This window comes from Hemitrygon akajei, chromosome 8 (assembly GCF_048418815.1).
Source record: "Hemitrygon akajei chromosome 8, sHemAka1.3, whole genome shotgun sequence".
NCBI lineage: Eukaryota > Metazoa > Chordata > Chondrichthyes > Myliobatiformes > Dasyatidae > Hemitrygon > Hemitrygon akajei.
In genome coordinates, this window is record NC_133131.1 from 100332671 (window position 1) to 100352467 (window position 19797).

The window sequence follows — 19797 nt, forward strand, 5'->3', positions numbered from 1 at the left end:
CATTGTTTTCCTTGGGGTTCTTTGGTTTCTTCCCACATTCCAAAGATGTGTAGAACTAGTGAGTTAATTGGTAATTGTAAATTGTCCCTTGATTAGGCTAGGGTTAAACCTATGGGCTGCTAGCTGCGTACCTTGAAGGGCCAGGAGAAAATATTCCTTGTTGTATCTCTAAACAAACAAATAAATAAATCTATTTCACAAGCTTTCTACACATTCTTTCTCTTGGAAAACCAACCTGATTTTCCCAATCTACCTATACATTGAAATCCCCTCATGACGTTAACAAAATTTATGGCACTATTTAACATCCTTTTACAGATTTAGAACAGAAAACAATTCTACTCACCAAACACTCAAAGAGTTCCTCACTTGCAAAGGCAGTTTTGGAAGTAACTGGCTCATGTGCTTCGAACTGAAACATACAAGAAAAACTAAAGAAGGCTGATGCAAGGAACTACATAAAGCAAATTTACAAACTCTTTAAGCTGATCTTTAGAAATATATCTCTTTGACTAGAACAAGCTCACTTACAAAATAGCACAATGCTGGTACTTTGGATAACACTGGATAATAGCACAACACTGGATATAGGTTAGGAAAATCATGCACTTAAGACAATGAACAGCAACCTAAATCAAATGTCAGAGGGTTATCAATATTCTAAATAAGTTAAAAGATTGGGCAGTGCATATATTTCCTGCCATGATTCAGAAAGAAGCTGCCTAATATCCCATAGCTACTACTTCCACTAAATGCACTGAAACTTATGAAATGTAGTTCTGCGATCACAAGGTGCAACTGTGTAACCAAAATCTTTTCTCTATTTGCATAACCCATAGCAAGGAGCCACTTGACACAATCAGCCACAACTTGCCTCTCTCTGCATCCATCGTTCATCAGCACCAGATCCTTTGATATAATCATTCTCAAAGTCCCTAGGGAGGAAACAAAAATTATACTTCATTGGCTTGACTAAGATTAAAACAAACACACTGTAAAAGATAATTTACTATATGAATCAACTAAATAGATATCTACCACACTACAGAGCACCTGCATTAAAAATAAATTAAAAATATATAAACTTGTAAAGTATCTTTAGTATATAGACCACCCACGGTGATGTCAAGAGATGCAAAGAGAAAACTCCAGAAATACTCATTAGTCAAGCAACATTTGAGGAAAGAGAAACCGAGTTAATACTGCAGGTTGAAGAACTTTCATTGAAAATGGAGAATAGCAGGTTAATATTGCAAAGAGGATATATGATGGATGGTAAAGGCAAAGGGAACATCTCTTTGGAATGAGATTAGGGTTGTTGTAGGGATAAGCTGGAGATGTCATCCTAAATTATTAACTCTGTTTTCCTTTCCACAGTTAGTGTCTGATGCTGGGTGTTTATTGCAGTTTCCAACTTTTGAAGCTTTTAGAATTTTGATTAGGAGTGTGGATTTAAAATGTTACGAATGTGAAGCAACTCTGAGGGGCCGAAGAGTACAAAGTCGCCCCCTCCTTTTTGAGAATTGCAAGATCGCTATTAATTCGGGTCTGGGACCCAGGAAATGAGAGAGAATCCACAAGGTTTGGAATGTGTCCTGGCCTCAGCGGAACAGAACCACTGATAACGGCCATTGTCTCTTGGAGACAGTATTGTGTATTGAGTACTGTACTATATAGTATTCATTGAAACGCCTCAGGGGACAACCAGAGTGGTCTGGTTGAGGGATTGCATCATCCCAACCTGATTGACATCTGAGACCCCATGAGTAAGGATAAAAGAGGGGTCTGGGGAACAACCCCTTTAGATGCACCAAGAGAAACGCTAGAAATCCTGTGACAGCGTTTTATAGCAAAAGCCGGTGGGGGCTCATGTGTGTCCTCCCTTTGCCTGGGGTGGCGAGCTCACCATGGAAGAACGGTTTAGCTAAAGGAGCGGCCACAAGTGAACGGCCACGACAAAGAGACACCTAACGGATCAAAATCATAAAGGTTGGAGAACCCGTAGCGGTAACTGTTCCCATTCTATTCCTATTTCTCTCTCTCTCCAACAAAGTGCAACACAGCGACAACCAAAAGACGGCAGTTTGTGGACTGCAGTGAACTGTATATTTCCATTGGACAATTCATTATCCCCTAGACAACGATACAGCTTATTTCTTATTGATTATTATTATACCCGCACTTTTAGATTTAGTATTGACGACGTATATTATCTGTATATTTGCATTGATATTATTTTTGTGTATTTTTACTAATAAATACTGTTAAAAATAGTATCATCAGACTTCAACAGACGTCTCCATCTTTGCTAGTAAGTGACCCAGTTACGGGGTTCGTAACAAAAAAGACAGAGAAGTGATGCAGGAAGAGAGGTTCAAGTGGTAGTAGCAGTCAGGTAAGTCACTGTAGTACTTCAATAATACATTACCACTCAAATTAGACAGTAATTACTCAAATAATGTTATTCTCAACAGAATTTTTCATATTCTTCATAATCTTCAATTACCTCATTGGCTCTCTTCTTCTGTACACATCTCCAGAGTCTGGTATATTGTTGGAGCTCCAATCCATGTCTAGCATTTCAGCTTTTCTCCAATTGTCTTGCAAAATGTCTCCAGATGATCTGAAATCTTCAATGAATAATGCAAAAGGAACTCAATTTATTGGGTCCATAGCAAGTCAAGTATTTTCTACACATTACATGTGAAGGAAAAAGGCAAGAAAAATAACTTGTAGCAGAGAATGCTGGACAAGCATTCTACAAAACACTGGATAAATTTAACATTTAAAAAAAAATTACACCAGCACAAGTGATTTCTTGGACAAGCAATGATCAGACTATTTAAGGATTCAGCAAAGTTTTTTTGTAAATGCAAACAAGTAGTCTGCTTGATCTATCCTGATATGTCAGCCAAATTTAGTATACCTTTGCTGCACTAACCCTGTAGCAAAACTTCATGCAATACTCTGGTGATCTCAAATCATCATGTCATGAAGGCCAACATGCTATATGCTTCCCAATTGTTTGCTGCACCTAAACACTGGCTTTTAGTAATCTGTGCACATGGACATCTACATTACTTTCAACAGCATCCATTTCTCAACAAATGGCTAATGTAATGCTTGACGATCGATAAATCTGCAACTTTGGTGGATTTATACAAGAAGATGGCTCACCACCATCACCACAATAGAGATTAGAAATGGAATCAAATGTTGGCTTTGCCAAATACATGCATATAGCAAAAAGGCCTTTGATGGAGCAGCAATTGTGAATGGGCCAGTGTTAGAGTGGCTTTGACTCATCAGGCTTCAGCAAGGGAAGTATCTGATAAATTTCTTCTTCCTTATTCTTCAGTCCTCCTCTGTTAGGGCACAGTTAGCACAGTGAGAATGGCTCCAAGGGCTGTGTTGTGTTTTTTTGTGTGAGACGTGGGAACTCTGGGAGACCTGGTAACCACATCAGGTGCACCAAGCTGCAGCTCAATGATCTTCAGCTCATACTGAGGAAGTGAGAGTTAGGAGCTAGTCACTCCTAGGTTTATTGGAGCCTGGTTACTGGAGACTGTCAGGAGAAGAAAGGCAAATGTGCAGCCAGTAGAGTTACCCTCAATAATAAGTATACTGTATTGGATACTACTGAGGGGGATGACCTACCGGGGGATGACACAGCGACCAGATCCCTGGCACAGAGTCTGATGCTGCGATTCAGAAGAGAAAGAAGGGAAGAGGACAGCAGTAGTGATAGTAGATTCCATAGTTCAAGGAATAGAGACGAGATTCTCTGAATGAGATAAGAGAGCAGGATGGTTTGTTGCCTCTGAGGTGCCAAGGCTAGGGACATCTCAGATCGGGTCCACAGCATTCAAAAGGGGGAGGAAGAGCAGTCAGAAGTCTTGCCACATATTGACACCAATGACATAGGAAGGAAAGGTGAGGAGGTCCAGAGAGAGATTTTAAGGAGGTAGGTAGAAAGCTGAAAAGCAGGACCTCAATGGTAGTAATCCCTAGATCGTTTCTTGTGCCACGTGCCAATGAGGGTAAGAATAGGATTGTTTGGCAGATGAATGCATGGCAGAGGAATTGGTCCGGGGGCAGGAGTTCAGACTTCTGGAACATTAGGATCTTTTTTGGGGAAGGTCCAACCCATACAAAACAGATGGGTTACACCTGAACTAAAGAGGGATCAATATCTCTGTGGGCAGGTTTACTACAGTTGTTCCAGAGAATCAAAACTAATCTGGCACCAGGGGGTTGTAGGGCTGAGCATGGGATAGTTGGTTTACAAACACAGGCAGTGTGTAGTGAGACGGCAAGCAGGAACAGGATGAAAATGGGGCAAAATTGCAGTTAACAGGGTGAGTTGCAATGTAAAAGGGGGACAAAAATAGAAAAGGGTGATGAAAACAGGACTAAAGGTTGTATATTTGAATGCATGCAGTATACAAAATAAGGTAGATAAATTTGTAGAACAGCTACAGACTGTCATGTATGACGTTGTGGGCATCACGGAATCATGGCTGAAAGAAGTTTATAGTTGAGAACTTAACATCCAAAAGTACACGTTGTTTTGAAAGGACAGGCAGGTAGGCAGAGGGAGTGGTGTGGCTGTGCTGGTTAAAAGTGAAATCAAATCTTTAGAAAGAGGATCAGAAGGTGCAGAATTGTTGTGGATTGAGTTAACAAACTGCAAGGGTAAAAAGACCCTGATGGGAGTAATATACAAACCTCCAAGCAATAGCACAGATTACAGCATGAGATAGAAAATGCATTGTCAAAAGGACAATGTTACAATAGTAATGGGGGATTTCAAGGTGCAGGTAGATTGGTAAAATTAGTTTTGTGCTGGATCCCAAGAGGGGGAATTTGTAGAATATACCATAAGACCATTAAGTGATAGGAGCAGAATTAGCCCATTTGGCCCATCGAGTCTGCTCTGTTATTTAATTCTGGCTGATCCTTTTTCCTCTCCTCAACCCCATTCCCTGGCCTTCTCCTCATAATCGTTAATGCTGTGTCCAATCTAGAACCTATCAACCTCTGCCTTAAATACACCCAATGACCTGGCCCCCATAGCTGCCTGTGGTCACAAATTCACCTCCTTCTGGCTAAAGAAATTTCTCTGCATCTGTTTGAAATGGATGCCCCTCTACCCTGAGGCTGCGCCATCTTGTCCTAGACTTCCCCCACCATGGGAAACATCCTTTCCACATCTACTCTCTCTGGGCCTTTTAACATTCAAAATGTTTCAATGAGAGCCCCCCTCATCTTTCTAAATTCCAGCGAGTACATCAAACATTCCTCATATGATAAACTTTTCATTCCCAGAATCATCCTTGTGAACTGCATCTGGACCCTCTCCAATAACAGCACATCTTTTCTCAGATGAGGAACCCAAAACTGTTCACAATTCTCAAGGTGTGACCTCTCCAATGCCTTATAAAGCCTCAGCATCACATCCCTGCTCTTGTATTCAAGACCTCTTGAAATGAATGTTAACATTGCACTTGCCTTCCTCACCACTGACTCAACCTGCAAGTTAACCTTTAGGGTGATCTGCATCTCAGAGTTTTGGATTTTCTTCCTGTTTAGAAAAGTCTACACATTTATTTCTACCACCAAAGTGCATGACCATGCATTTTCCAACATGGCATTTCATTTGCCACTTTCTTGCCCACAAGATGGCTTTTTAGAGCAGCTCATGGTTGAGCCTATTAAGGGATCAGCTATTTTGAATTCGGTGTTGTGCAATAAACTGGAATTGATTAGAGCTTAACGTAAAGGAACCCTTAGGGGACAGTGATCATAATATGATAGAATTCACCTTGCAATTTGAAAGGGAGAAGCTAAAGTTGAATTACAAAGGCATGAGAGAGGAGCTGGCCAAAGTTGACTGGAAGGGGGCATGAGGCAACTATGGCTGACAAAGGAAGTCGAAGCTAACGTAGAAGCAGAAGAGAGGATGTATAATAGAGCAAAAGTTAGTAGGAAGTTAGAGGATTGGTAAACTTTTAAAAACCAAAAGAAGGCAACTAAAAATGCCACTAAGGTAAAGATGGAATACCAAAGTAAGCTAGCCAATAATATTAAAGAGGACACCAAAAGTTTTGGACTGTTGAAAAACAATGCTGGAGAGGTAGTGATGGGGGACAAAGAAGTAGTAGACAAACAGTGTTTTTCATCAGTCTTCACTACGGAAGACACTAGTAGTCAGGGCAGAAGTGACCCTAAGGAAAAAATGCTTGGGAAACAAAGGTCTGAAAGTAGATAGATCACCTGGACCAGATGGTCTAGGCCCCAGGGTTCTGAAAGAGGTGACTGAAGAGATTGTGGAGGCATTAGTAACGACCTTTCAAGAATCACTAGATTTTGGCCTAGTTCCGGAGGAATGGAAAATTGCAAATGTCACTCTACTCTTCAAAGGAAGGATATTATAGGCCAGTTGCTCTTACCTCAGTGGATGAGAAGATGTTGGAATCGATAGTTAAGAATGTGGCACATGGAGGCAGATGATAAAATAGGCAAAAGTCAGTATGGTTTCCGTAAGGGAAAACCTTGTCTGAAAAATCTGTTAGAATTCTTTGAAAAAATAACGAGCAGGATAGACAAAAGAGAATCAGTGAATGTTGTGTACTTGGATTTTCAGAAAGTCTTTGACAAAGTGCTTAACTTGTTAAGCACCCATAGTATTACAGAGAAAATACTGGCATGCACAGAAAATTGGCTGATTGGCAGGAGGCAAAGAGTGGGAATAAAGGGAGACTTTATAGGTTGGTTGCCGGTGACTAGTGGTGTTCCACAGGGGTCTGTGTTGGGGCTGCTTCTTTTCACAATATACATCAACAATTTGGATGATGGAATTGATGGCTTTGTGGCCAAGTTTGCAGATGATACAAAGATTGGGGGGAGTGGCAGATGGAATACGGTGTCAGGAAGTGCATGCACTTTGGTAGAAAAAATAAAAGTGCAGACTATTTTCTAATGGAGAGAAAATACAAAAATCTGAGGTGCAAAGGGATTTGGGAATCCTCGTGCAGGATTCCCTAAAGGTTAATTTGCAGGTGGTGAAGAAAGCAAATGCGGTGTTAGCATTCATTTTGAGAGGACTAGAATGTAAAAGCAAGGATATAATGCTGAGGCTTTATAAGTCAATGGTCAGGCCTCCCTTGGAGTATTGTGAGCAGTTCTGGGCCCTTTATTTTAGAAAGGATGTGCCAACGTTGGAGAGGATACAAAGGAAGTTCATGAAAATGATTCTGGGATAGATCTGTTTATCATATGAGGAGTATTTGATGGCTCTTGGCCTGTGATCACTGGAAATCAGAAGAATGGTGGGGGGGGGGGGAGGGCGGAGGATCTTATTGAAACCTATCGAATGTTGAAAGGCCTTGATAGAGAGGATGTGCGTCTAAGACCAGAGGACACTGCCACAGAATAGAGGCATCCATTTACTTCTATATTCCATTTATGTTCTCTATATCAATTCCTTTGCCCATTTTTTTTGTTGAAACCCAAGGTGCTCTCAACCCCCAGATTTACTATTTTGTCTAAAGATATTGTACAACATCTCTGCATTAATCTATATACTACTAAAATTCTCATGCTCTGTTTGTGACCTCCGATTAGCGCAAACAGTGCAATACAGCAACACTATTTTTGGCTAAATAGACTTAAAATGCGCTAACTTGCAGAATGCAGGCAAAGTTCAGGGTTATATATTGGTATAAAATTGCTCACTGGCCAAAATCAACAGCCCTGCTTTCACCCGAGAGCCGATGTCAACCATGTTGGAAACCGCGATGCCACACGACGCATACGCATGGCCAGCCTCAGAAGCGACCCATAATGCTCACAGCAGTGACACCAACCGGAGCAAAAGGGCAGGGTAGCTCTATTTCAAGTGGTCACATTCTGCTAATCACCATCAGCACGTGCAGGATTGGCACAGATCTAACTGCCACCCATCAATAAGAGATAATTATATCTAATTGTAATAACGTACTTCGAGACACCTATCAAACCCTTTGCTGCAGTCAAAGGACAGCGGTGACTATATCACGTCCATTTAGGAGAGCGCCAACCACATCATCAAGAATAATCAGCATCCTGGTGTTACTGTTTCGTATCTTCTATCCAGCATTAGGGTAAAAAAAAATATGGTCAGCCTAATTATGCCGCATGGAAAGAGAAGGGGGACATTATGGTCAAGAGATGACGCCAAATGTCGTTGGGAAGCGGCAAGGAGAGGGAGAGAATAAGAATCGGATGAGGCCAGGGCCGCACGACTCCAGGATCAAAGAGTCAGGACAAAAAAGATGAGAGAAGAAGAGACAGAGCAGGAGAGTCATGCACGAATCCAGAGTGACAACAACAGGCACAGGAGGAGGAGAGAGAGGAAGAGACAAATGAGCTGAGAAATGCACATCTCCAGGATCACAGACAAACAACAAACAGCAGAAGAGATGAAGACAGGGGATGAAAGGGGTGCACACCTCCAGAATGACAACAAGAGGCACAAGGGTGGCAGATCAACCAGAAATTATATCATCAAAAGTGTCCTTTGTTAAACGAGGAGGAACTATATTTGCCTTGCTACGCGTCATTCTTCTTTAATAAACTGAGGTTTTCTTCTTCAATTTCCAAAGCAAAGTGATACCAATAGCATTCAGGAAAATTTAATGTTTATTCTGGTCACATCAGACTGCACTACCCTTCTCTCAAAGGGTGCCCCCAACGGGTCACCCCGTTGTCTAGTATTACCTTGAATTTGGCTGGGTCACATTTTCTTTTGTGTTAAAGTGCAATAAAAAATAGGTAATAGTTGTAATTCTGGCATTCATTCCTTAAATGTTAGCTACAATGAAAACAAAGAATAAATTTGCTAGTCCAAGCTTATGTAGGAAACATCACAGACTTTCATTTGAAACAGTGTTCATATCATAGGAAAACACTAACTTCAGTGATAGATTCAGTGCTTCTTATAAAAATGTCCATATTTATTTTCCCTCTTATGAACAAGCTAACAGATATAGGGATGTTTAAAGAGACTTAGAATTGATTCACTCACAGCATAGTCAATTAGGTTAGACAGTAATAAAATCTTATACCAATCTGTCATTTATGCATAATCAATTTTATACAACTTGTCAATTGGGAAACAGTTCCGAATTGGTTTTTTTGCTACCTTGAGAATATGGCATTCTTGATTCATAGGAACTGGAACTTCCCCTGTTAAGATGCTGACCAAAGTTACTTCCAAAGTATTCATTCCTTGAAAATCTGCTTTCGAATTGCCCATCTGTAAGCCCAAATACAGATCAAATGAATTACTTGCAACAAACAATGTAAAAAAAATTTCTTCAAGGCTATCTTCAAACATTATTAATAAACATGCCTTGTGAGCATAGCATTCTTGTGTCGTAAGAAATTTCCATATCACCACGGTTTCTTCTTGGTGAAAATTTGGCATCAAACCGTTCATCTGAAGCAATAGAATCAGAATCAGATCTATTATTACTGACAAAAGACGTGAGATTTTGTAGGTTTGTCACAGTGGTATGGTGCAAAGATATAAAGATGTATAAATTACTAAAACTATAAAAATAGTTAATTATAAAATTCTAAAAATATGTATAAATAAAAACATACATTTTATTTTAAGTTACAGGGAAAGATTGAACAAGTTAGGTCTATTCTTTGGAGCGTAGAAGGTTGAGGGGGGACTTGATAGAGGTATTTAAAATAATGAGGGGGATAGATCGAGTTGACGTGGATAGGCTTTTTCCATTAAGAGTAGGGGACATTCAAACAAGAGGACATGATTTGAGAGCTAGGGGGCAAAAGTTTAAGGGTAACATGAGGGGGAATTTCTTTACTCAGAGAGTGGTAGCTGTATGGAATGAGCTTCCAGTAGAAGTGGTAGAGGCAGGTTCGATATTGTCATTTAAAGTAAAATTGGATAGGTATATGGACAGAAAAGGAATGGAGGGTTATGGGCTGAGTGTGGGTCAGTGGGACTAGGTGACAGTAAGCGTCAGCACGGACTAGAAGGGCCAAGATGGCCTGTTTCCGTGCTGTAATTGTTATATGGTTATATTGAGAAGTAAATCTTCACCTTACCTTGTGATCGTGCTATTCTTGACTCATAGAAATCTGAATCTGCAAAATTCATATTCTGTCCAAAGTTATTTCTGAAGTTCTCACGGTGTGAATAACTGGAATCCAATTGATCATCTGAAATAGCAAAAGCCCATGTGATCACAAGCTTTGAAAATGCCAAACCTGCTTCACTCCTTATATCCTGGCCTCAACTAACCTCAATCTAGCAATACATACCCATGTTCAAACACCAAAAACAAGTGCTTTCAAATAATTGTTCTAAATTTGTCCTATTTGATGCTGAATTTCTATTTTAAATACTGCACTTTTCTTTCACATTAATTAATTTAGACAGCTTTAGAGTAGCTATTCTCTTATTTAAACCTAATGATCATCAAATTAATTTTCACACTTCCATACAACATTTGATAACCTTTCCACTTAAATATTTTAATTCTTCATTTTTAGGGTCTTTAAACTATACTCAGATTTATAAAATGCAATATATCCAACCATTTTTTTCTATTTCCTGTTGCTTTGTCTCTCCAATGTATTTTGTCCCATTTGCCTGCAAACCCGACTGCAACATTAAAATCCATCAGCGAATATTTCCTAAAATATTTATAAATCATCATCCTATCTAAATCAAATTTTGCAGCTCACATCTAGGTATCCTTATTTTGCTGTCTGGAATACTTGAAATAGTCTCCTTTATTCCAAGGACTGTTAAACTGAAAGCCTCAAAAATACATTTTCTTCCATTAAGAACTTCAGTTCTTTGATCCCATACTTAATTCTCTAATTACTCAATTATTTTAAGACTTCTCTTGCGGATTTTTTTTGGCTTCATGATAACCTCTTTGTAACTCTCTTGTTCAGAAGAGTTTGCAATATATGTAGATGATTTCACCAAGAACTTATAAAGAAATGTTGGCATAACTTGGCTCAACCTATACATGAGTATCACCTAATATTTTAGTGTTTTTTTTACATCTGACATAATCTGGCTCAATTTGTCCAAGAATCTAGTGATACAACAAATCTGAACAAAAAGCCAACTTTAAAAATTTATACAATAAATCATAAAAGATACACTTCTATTAGGATTTTAAATTAAATTCTTCATAGTATTTCCATTCATTGAACCAACTGTATTTCTGATAAGAGAAATCATTTCTTACTGAAAAAAATGACAAGTACAACCATCAATTAACTTACAGGTATCTGAAACTCTTTTTGTAGCAGGGTTTCCTTCAGAAATTTCACTGGGCATCTCACCAAGGACAACCTGAAATTTTTACAATCAATATTTTAGAACAGCTAGTAAAAAGGTGGCGGTAAGTGTATTCTTCAGGCCAGGTGGTGCGATAATGGAGCTAAACCAAGCTAAGGTTAAAAAATCACATTCACTTCTGAAAGTCCAAGAAGCAAAAATTATAAAAAATGATCTAACTCATAACTAATTTAGCCACCAATCACCACAGTTTCACAATGCCAGTACATGGATTTTGATCTACCAACAAAAAGAATTGCATATATCTCCTGATTAAGTTAATTATAGGAAGGATATACATGCTTCAAAGAGGCTGCAAAGGATATTTACCAGGGTGTTGCCTAGATTAGAGAATATTCTTATGAGGATAGGCTGAATGAGATCGGGCTTTTCACTTTGGAGTGAAGGAAGATGAGAGGTAACTTGATAGAGCTGTACATAGTGATAAAAGGCATAGATAGAGTGGACAGCCAGAGACATTTTCCGAGGAAATGGCTAATACCAGGGGCCATAATTTTAAGGTGATTGAAGGAATGTATAGTGGGATTGTCAGAGGTAGGTTCTTTATACAGAGAGTGTGAGTGCATTGAACACCCTGCCAAGAGGTGGTAGATGCAGATACATTAGGGGCATTTAAGAAACACTTAGATAGTCACATGGTTGGTAGGAAAATAGATGAATTTGTAGGAAGGAAGGGTTAGTTTAACTTGTGTACATTAAAATATTGGCACAACATTATGGGCTGAAGGACCTGTGCTGTGCTATACTGTTCTTTGCTCTGTATCAAGTACAATTCAAGTTTGATTTTAGTTTCCATATGACCTTAATGAATGGTTAGGGTCAGGAAAGCCTTAAACTGTTGAATAAAAAAAGAACAACATTTCAATTGGGTCAAGAGATTTCAGGAGAGGAACACAAGATTCAGCTGGTAAAAATCACTACTTATTTACTCTGCTATCAGAAGCTTGCTTTGTGATAAATTCATACCCAGGAAAGTATTCACTGAAGATTGGTGCTTTTAGTCAAATGATTTTTACCATTCAAGTTGATGATCTTATTGATATCAATGGAATTGAATTAGATATGGCAGCTTAAGAGTCAAATATGAGTCTTTATAGCCCTTAAGTAGGGACAATCAAAAGTCCAGTGTGAGTCTGCTGGCATAATAAGAGATAAAGGGAACCAAAATCTGGCCTCTAAAATATTTCTGAAATTCACATCATAATGTGTAATCACAGAAGAAATGAACATACTAACCAGCACACTGTAGCCAGCCAGTAGTTTACTATGGAAATCCCAGCTAGCCCATACTCAATGCAGTAATGGTATTCTGATATTCGAAAGAAAAGTAGACTTATTTGATCCGATTAGATACGTAAAAAGGCTTCACAATATATTTACCTTCACCTTACCGCTTCCATCAATCTTCTCAATATATCCTGCTTTTTCTTTAATTATTGAATGTAATTCTAACTTCTTTAGCTTTGCTCCTTCAAATTGTAACGCAGCTGGATGTGTCTTTGTCTGAAACATGAAAATGATTAATTAAAAATTGGAATGGCACATTGTGTCATGAGCAAACTACAATACCTTTACTTGGTTTTCTCCTCTAAAGCATTAATACAAGCCAAGAATAATTAAAGACCAAGAACTGACATTAATTACAGCCATTCAATCTAAAGAAGCACTATTTAGTCCAACTAGTTCTTCTACAAGATAACCAATTTTCAATTCTAACACACTTCTTCTTGTGCACCAGTCTCATATGTGCCATTTTGTTAAACACTGTTTGAAACTTCAAAATTACAACAGCTTTCCCTTTATCACACTATCCTTTTTTGCTTTCTTTTTGCACCACTTATTTAATTTTATATAAACATTTCTCATTGCAATACATAATAAAAAAAAGTAAATTATAATACCAGTACATTTTATGCCAGTGATATTAAACCCGATTCTGATCCTCCCTTCATGATACTGCCTTTTTCAATCCACTGGTATTTTTTCAGAACTCAGCAAGTTTTGAAATAAGAACATCAACCAATGATCCATTAACTGTGCAGCCACTTCCCTTAAACCAATTGACTCATCTAGCTTTATGCTAATTAGTTTTTCCATAAGACAATAAGACACAGGAATAGAATTAGGCCATCTGGCCCATCAGGTCTGCTCCGCTATTCAATCATGGCTGATCCTTTTTTCTACCTCCTCCTCAACCTCAGTTCCTGGCCTTCTCCCCATAACCTTTGATGCAATGTCCAATCAAGAACCTATCGATCTCTGCCTTAATTGCACCCAAAGACCTGGCCTCCTCAGCTGCATGTGGCAACAAGTTCCAAATTCAACACCCTTTGGCTAAAGAAACTTCTCCACATCTCTGATCTGAAAGGGCACCCCTCTATCCTGAGGCTATGCCCTCTTGTCCTAAACCCTCCCACCATGGGAAACATCCTTTCCACATCTACTCTGTCTAGACCTTTCAACATTCGAAAGGTTTCAATGAATTCCCCCCTCATCCTTCTGAATTCCAGCAAGTACAGATCCAGAGCCATCAAACGTTCCTCGTGTGATAACCTTTTCATTCCTGGAATCATCCTCGTGAACCTCCTCTGGACCTTCACTAATGCCAGCACGTCTTTTCTAAGATGAGGGGCCCCAAAACTGTTCACAATACTCAAGGTGAGACCTCACCAGTGCCTTATAAAGCCTCAGCATCACATCCTTGCTCTTGAATTCTAGACCTCTTGAAATGAATGCTAACATGGCATTTGCCTTCCTCACCACTAATTCAACCTGCAAGTTAACCTTTAGGGTGTTCTACACAAGGGCTCCCAAGTCCCTCTGCATTTCAGATTCCTGGATTTTCTCCCCATTTAGAAAATAGTCCGCACATTTATTTCAACTACCAAAGTGCATGACTGTGCATTTTCCAACATTGTATTTCATTTGCCACTTTCTTGCCCATTCTCTTGATTTGTCAAAGTCCTTCTGCATCTTACCTGTTTCCTCTGCACTACCTGCCCCTCCACCAATCTTCGTATCATCTGAAAACTTGGTAACAAAGCCATCTATTCCATCATCTAAATCATTTATATACAGCATAAAAAAAGTGGTCCCACACTGACCCCTGCGGAACACCACTAGTCACTGGCAGTCAACTAGAAAAGGATCTTACCATCAGCCAATGTTCTAACCATGTTAGTAACTTTCCTGTAATACCACAGGCTCTTAACTTGGTAAGCAGCCTCATGTGTGGCACCTTGTCAAAGGCCTTCTGAAAGTCCCAATATACAACATCCACTGAATCCCTTTTATCTATCCTACTTTCCACTATCTTGATGATTGTTACTAGTTTTTCCATACTTTTTCAAACTAGCCCATTAGAAATCTTAAGAAAATTTTGCAATCCCTGTTCTCCACCTTGAAGAATGATGTATTGAACCCACTAGTTTGCCATTTCCTTCAATCCATTAATCTCCTGGTCTCACTTTCTAGGTGCCCCACATGCACTCTAGCCTCCCCCTTCATTTTTAAATACTCATTGAAGTGCTTGTTGTGTGCGAACCTGGTCGAATTTCCTCATATCTAGCCTCATAGTACACAATTTTCATGCTCAAGAAGAATCACTCACCATTAAGTATTTTCAAAATATTTCGGCCATCCCACTGCTTTTAGTGGACTAAAAAGTATTTGGCTGTGTGCTTATACATGCCTGTGCACATTTTAATATATGTGCACAGATATTGTCATCAACCTAGCTGACATTCTATAAGAGCTGATTCAAACCTAAAAATTAGACATAAACATTAATACTCTCATTGCACTGATTAGATCAGAGTGAGTGGTATTTTCATCTTCAGGAATATTTCAAAACATCATTTAAGCTCTATGAGCTCCTTCCGCAATCTGTCATGGCAGGGTGCACCTAAATAGGATTCACTTCAATTCGAAACATCTTCTAAATCCTTGGTTTGTAAAATTCTTACTGTACTTCATGTATTTCTTGGACAAATACTGGATCCATTATCGCAAGACCTCTTTAGTACTTGTTCATGGTATTAACAATTAACATTCTTCATTTCTCATCTCCCCTATCAAACACAGTGCCCCCTAATTAAATCAAATATTATAATGCTCATCAGTTGCAAATGTTGAACACGTTTTTCTCTAGTTCCTACTACAGAAGTACTTCAACTGAAACCAAATTATTTCAGATTGATAAGTATGCTCTGGCCACATCTTATTCCCATTTGCTTAAAAAAATCTTACTTCTACGACTTAACATTTGAAAAAGGTAGGCATTACAGATCTTAGGCAAGTTCAGCCCCAACTCCACAAATGAAAGCTTACCATATAATTCAATTTGTGCTTAAAACCAAGTATGTGCGTTATGAAGGAGACAACTCCTCCACGACAATCGCAAAGTTCACAAAAGAAGAATGGATTTGATGTCCCTTCAGTCTGATATTCAATCACATAGTTCAATCCTACATTTAAAAAAACCAGACCAAACACAATTAATCTGCTCAGCTCATTTTCATTAATAACAATTATTACAACCAAGTTGTGGTTGAAACCAATTTCACTAATTTTAAAACCACATTTACACCATAGAGAAACCTTCAGCAATATTTTCCTTCTGGTATGAAAATTATTTAAATGTGCCAAGATGTATTATCAATACTATAGCATAATCAAGGCAACAGAAATCATGATCTCAGTGTACCACTAAGTAAACCCTACATCCTGCAACAAAGGAAAATAATAGTTAGTCTTTGTACCTTCTTGGTAACCTTTAAACAGCATTAATTCTAGAGATCTGAAAGAATGCAATGCCTTCTCCTAACCAGAAGTGACAGGAAATATTTGATTATCTACATGGGGCTTCAATCTTGACAAAACACATAAAAAACCAACATGTCTATATCACAAATGCAAATTCAGTCCATTGTAGCAAAACCTTAAAGAGGAAAACACTTTGGCAACCAACCGAATATTTGTATCCAAATGAATCTTTGCAACCAAATCGCCAACAAGAGAAAATCTGCAGATGCTGGAAATCCAAGCAACACACAAAAATGCTGGAGGATCTCAGCAGGCCAGGCAGGATATATGGAAAAGAGTGCAGTCGACATTTCGGGCCAAGACCCCTCAGCAGGAACTGCCTGTCAATTAAGCAGACAATAATGAAAATGCCTACGGGTGGACTCCCCAGTGGAACGCTCACACCAAGGCGCAATTGGGATTATGGAAATCATGCCACTGCAGAGGTTCCTTGCTATAAAAGTGGTTACTGTGGGCAATGTTCCCTCTAAGGTGTGTGACTGTGCGTGCGCTCAAATCTTTTTGCTACTAGCACACAAAGGAATTTAAACTGTGCACAATAAATTGTCAACCTCTACCTTGTTGACATGTTAAATAGGTTTCATAATCGTACACAATCACATTTCCTTTTCTGGTTTCTGATGCAGACTGTGTTGATAATGTGGAGTTTGTGATGATGTCAGCAGATTTTAGAACTGGCTTATTTGTACTGTTTTTATTGAAGAAATTATTTATTCACTATGTTGAATTCCAAAGAAGCAAAATGTGTAAGTGGAAAAGAACTGTTAGTTGATTTAAAGCGGAATGGCTTAATGAAACAGTGGAAACGGCTACACCGAAAGCTCATGAGGTCATAAATATGCAAATACGAGATATTTACGTACAATACAGAAATTGGTATTAACTGCATGCATTGCAGAAGTTGCTGGAGAATTTGCAAATGGGAAGAAGTGGAATGATACTTAGAAACTTGACTTTATAAAAGTGTCATTTAGCAAGCAAGTCACATGTGTGCAAAAGCTCCAGTGAGAAAATCCTTCATTACTCATATGTTTTGTGAGGGTGCAAATGAACAAGAGTGAAAATGATCAAACCCAGAGGAGATTACAGTTCTTATTGACAGCGTTTTGCTATCTGTTAAAATGAATACCCTATATAATAAAATTCAGTAAAGATGTCATTACTGGGCAAAAAATTTGCACAGCACAAGATTTTTGCACACACTGGTCATTACAAATTAGAGGGAACAATGGCTGTGGGCAAGTCATTTTAAGCTCATTTGGGCTGATGAGAACCTTAATACAAGTGCAACACTGTGTTTATACATTTCTATAAGATGCTGCCTGACCTGCTGAGTTCTTTCAGCATTTGCAGAATCTCTTGTGTTTACAAGCTACTGAGGAAAATTTTATTTTTACCTGGTGAATTAGTTCCCCAGGATAGTGCAGTGCCTCCTCCCAAGGCTGTGGCGGCTGAATACTAAGAGACTGTAGATTGTATGACCCATTGGTATGAATATTGAATTATCCAATTTTTGGCAATCCTTACCCCTTACTTCATGTGTTCCTAACCACCCCCATCCCAACTGTCCAATCCATCTTCTGTCCTCCATTATTTTCTACTTTCTCCAATAATGGTTCCTAACATCACCTTCCTTTATCAGATTCCGGCACCAGTGGCCTACTGTTTCAGCTTATTACCCTCCTAGCTGTATCTGCCCTTCTCTCTTCCCCACCTGCCCTTTTCTGTTTTTTCTCTATTTCTTGCTATCACCCACTGCCTCTGTCTCACCCATATGGCTCCTTCTGCCCATCATCCTTCACCACTGTTGAGTTCAACAATCACCTGCTGGCTATTTCACTTCCCTCCCTCTCCTCTTTGCACTTGTTGCCCACCCTCTGTATTCCTGGTCCCGATGAAGGGTCTTGAACCACAAAGTCAACAATTCCATCCCCCACCCACCAACAAAGTTGCTGCTTGACTTTCTGAGTTGCTCTAGCAGAATTTTTATTGCTTAGGCTACACATAGTGTCTGTTGGGAATGTGAACACTTTAGTGCCTAAGTTTTTTTTAAAATACAAACCTTAAAATTCTAACCTTTCTGCAAATCAGATCAATAAGCATTTCAATATGAAGCATGCTAGTGTAACAATTAAGATGTACTGAGGCACATGTAACGAGGTAGATAAATACCATTCAAATTGTGCATGGCCCTGCTAGTGGTGAGATAATTAAAAATTGAGTGACGGGATTGGTTTGTTTCTCCAGCAGACAGGATTTGCCAATGCTTGGAATATAATTTGATATTCTCTAGTAAAATAGTACTGGGTCCACATTTATCTATCACTAAGAACCTTCTTATTACTACCATCAGAGAAGAGATACAGGAGCCAGAAGACACACACTCAACAATTCAGAAACAGCTTCTTCAGATTTCTGAAAGGTCAATAAATCAATAACTACCTTGATATTCCTTATTTTTCTTATTTGGTATTTCCTTATTTTTGCACTGTTTATTTCTGTAATTTATAGCAATTCTGTATCTTTGCACTGTACTTTTGCCATAAAACAAGAAGGTTCATATCATCTAAATCAATGACAATAAATCTAATTCTGTTTCTAACTATTAGGAATTTAAAAAGAGCACCTGGTACTAGTTTATAATCACTCTTGCATAAGGACTCTATGGTAGGCTGGAAGAGACTGCGACGATGAGATGAATAGGCTCCTTGAATTATACATAAGATTTACTAGTAAAACTACTAGTCTTCAGCATCGAGGAATTTGACTTGAAAACTAACAAGCAAATTTCTGAAAAGCTGATTTTATGGGGGGGGGGGGGGGGGGATGTGACAGTTGGAATGATGCCTGATGTAACAAAGGAGTACAGATAAGACTTACTGATGAAGATAGTTCCAATAACGATACTGCCACCTTGAATATAGTGTTGATATGGGTGAGATTAATCCTGTTGTTTCCATTGAACTATTTTGATAGTTGTGGAATAGAAGAGAGAGCATTTACATCTCTTACTTTTATATGAAGCCAGTATTTTAATCAGGGAAAAAGGACATTTGCAGTTTAAAAAAAACAACTTCTTGTTAAGTGGCATGTAATGCCTTGTAATGCCCGATTATGTTGATACTTTCAAAGAAGGAAGGTTTACAAATCTGGAAACAACAAGTTGCAACGACTAGTTTTTGAGGATTCAGGATTTTTAAAAAAAGAATCAGAGGACCCTTGCCAGGCAGCTCAGCAGACTGTAAGTCTATGTTCACAGTTTCCAATAACAAAGTTGCTTTTTGAAGTTCAGTCCAAGCTTGTCCCAGACAAATAACATTCTTTTAAAGACTAGAGTAACCAAGGTTCTACATTCATTTGATAGTTTAACAGCTTGGCTTGAGTATGGTGATCAAGCTAGATGTCGTGAATTTAATTCAGAAGTATGAAATGTGATGGAATTCTTTGTATTATTAAAAATAGCTACTTAGTTCTTATTCTGAAGTTGGATGACCCACTTAAAAACTGTAAATAATGGGAAGCAAATGACCATTGGCTCAGTACTGTTAATGATGATCACCAAGATTCTGGTAAAATATCTG

The 19797-nt window shown here is 38.7% G+C and overlaps 1 protein-coding gene across 4 annotated transcripts in view; it reads right to left on the reverse strand.

The window, feature by feature from the left end:
- Positions 1-19797, reverse strand: part of LOC140732104 (uncharacterized) — a 72059-nt gene that overhangs the window by 21728 nt on the left and 30534 nt on the right. For all 4 annotated transcript variants that reach the window (XM_073054260.1, XM_073054263.1, XM_073054262.1 and 1 more), the window contains 9 exons: positions 15722-15858; positions 12773-12895; positions 11317-11386; positions 10120-10233; positions 9395-9481; positions 9185-9298; positions 2507-2630; positions 875-935; positions 347-412 (listed from right to left, as the gene is read on the reverse strand). In XM_073054260.1, coding sequence (XP_072910361.1) covers positions 347-412; positions 875-935; positions 2507-2630; positions 9185-9298; positions 9395-9481; positions 10120-10233; positions 11317-11386; positions 12773-12895; positions 15722-15858 — 896 coding nt within the window. The remainder of the gene's footprint in view (positions 1-346; positions 413-874; positions 936-2506; positions 2631-9184; positions 9299-9394; positions 9482-10119; positions 10234-11316; positions 11387-12772; positions 12896-15721; positions 15859-19797) is intronic.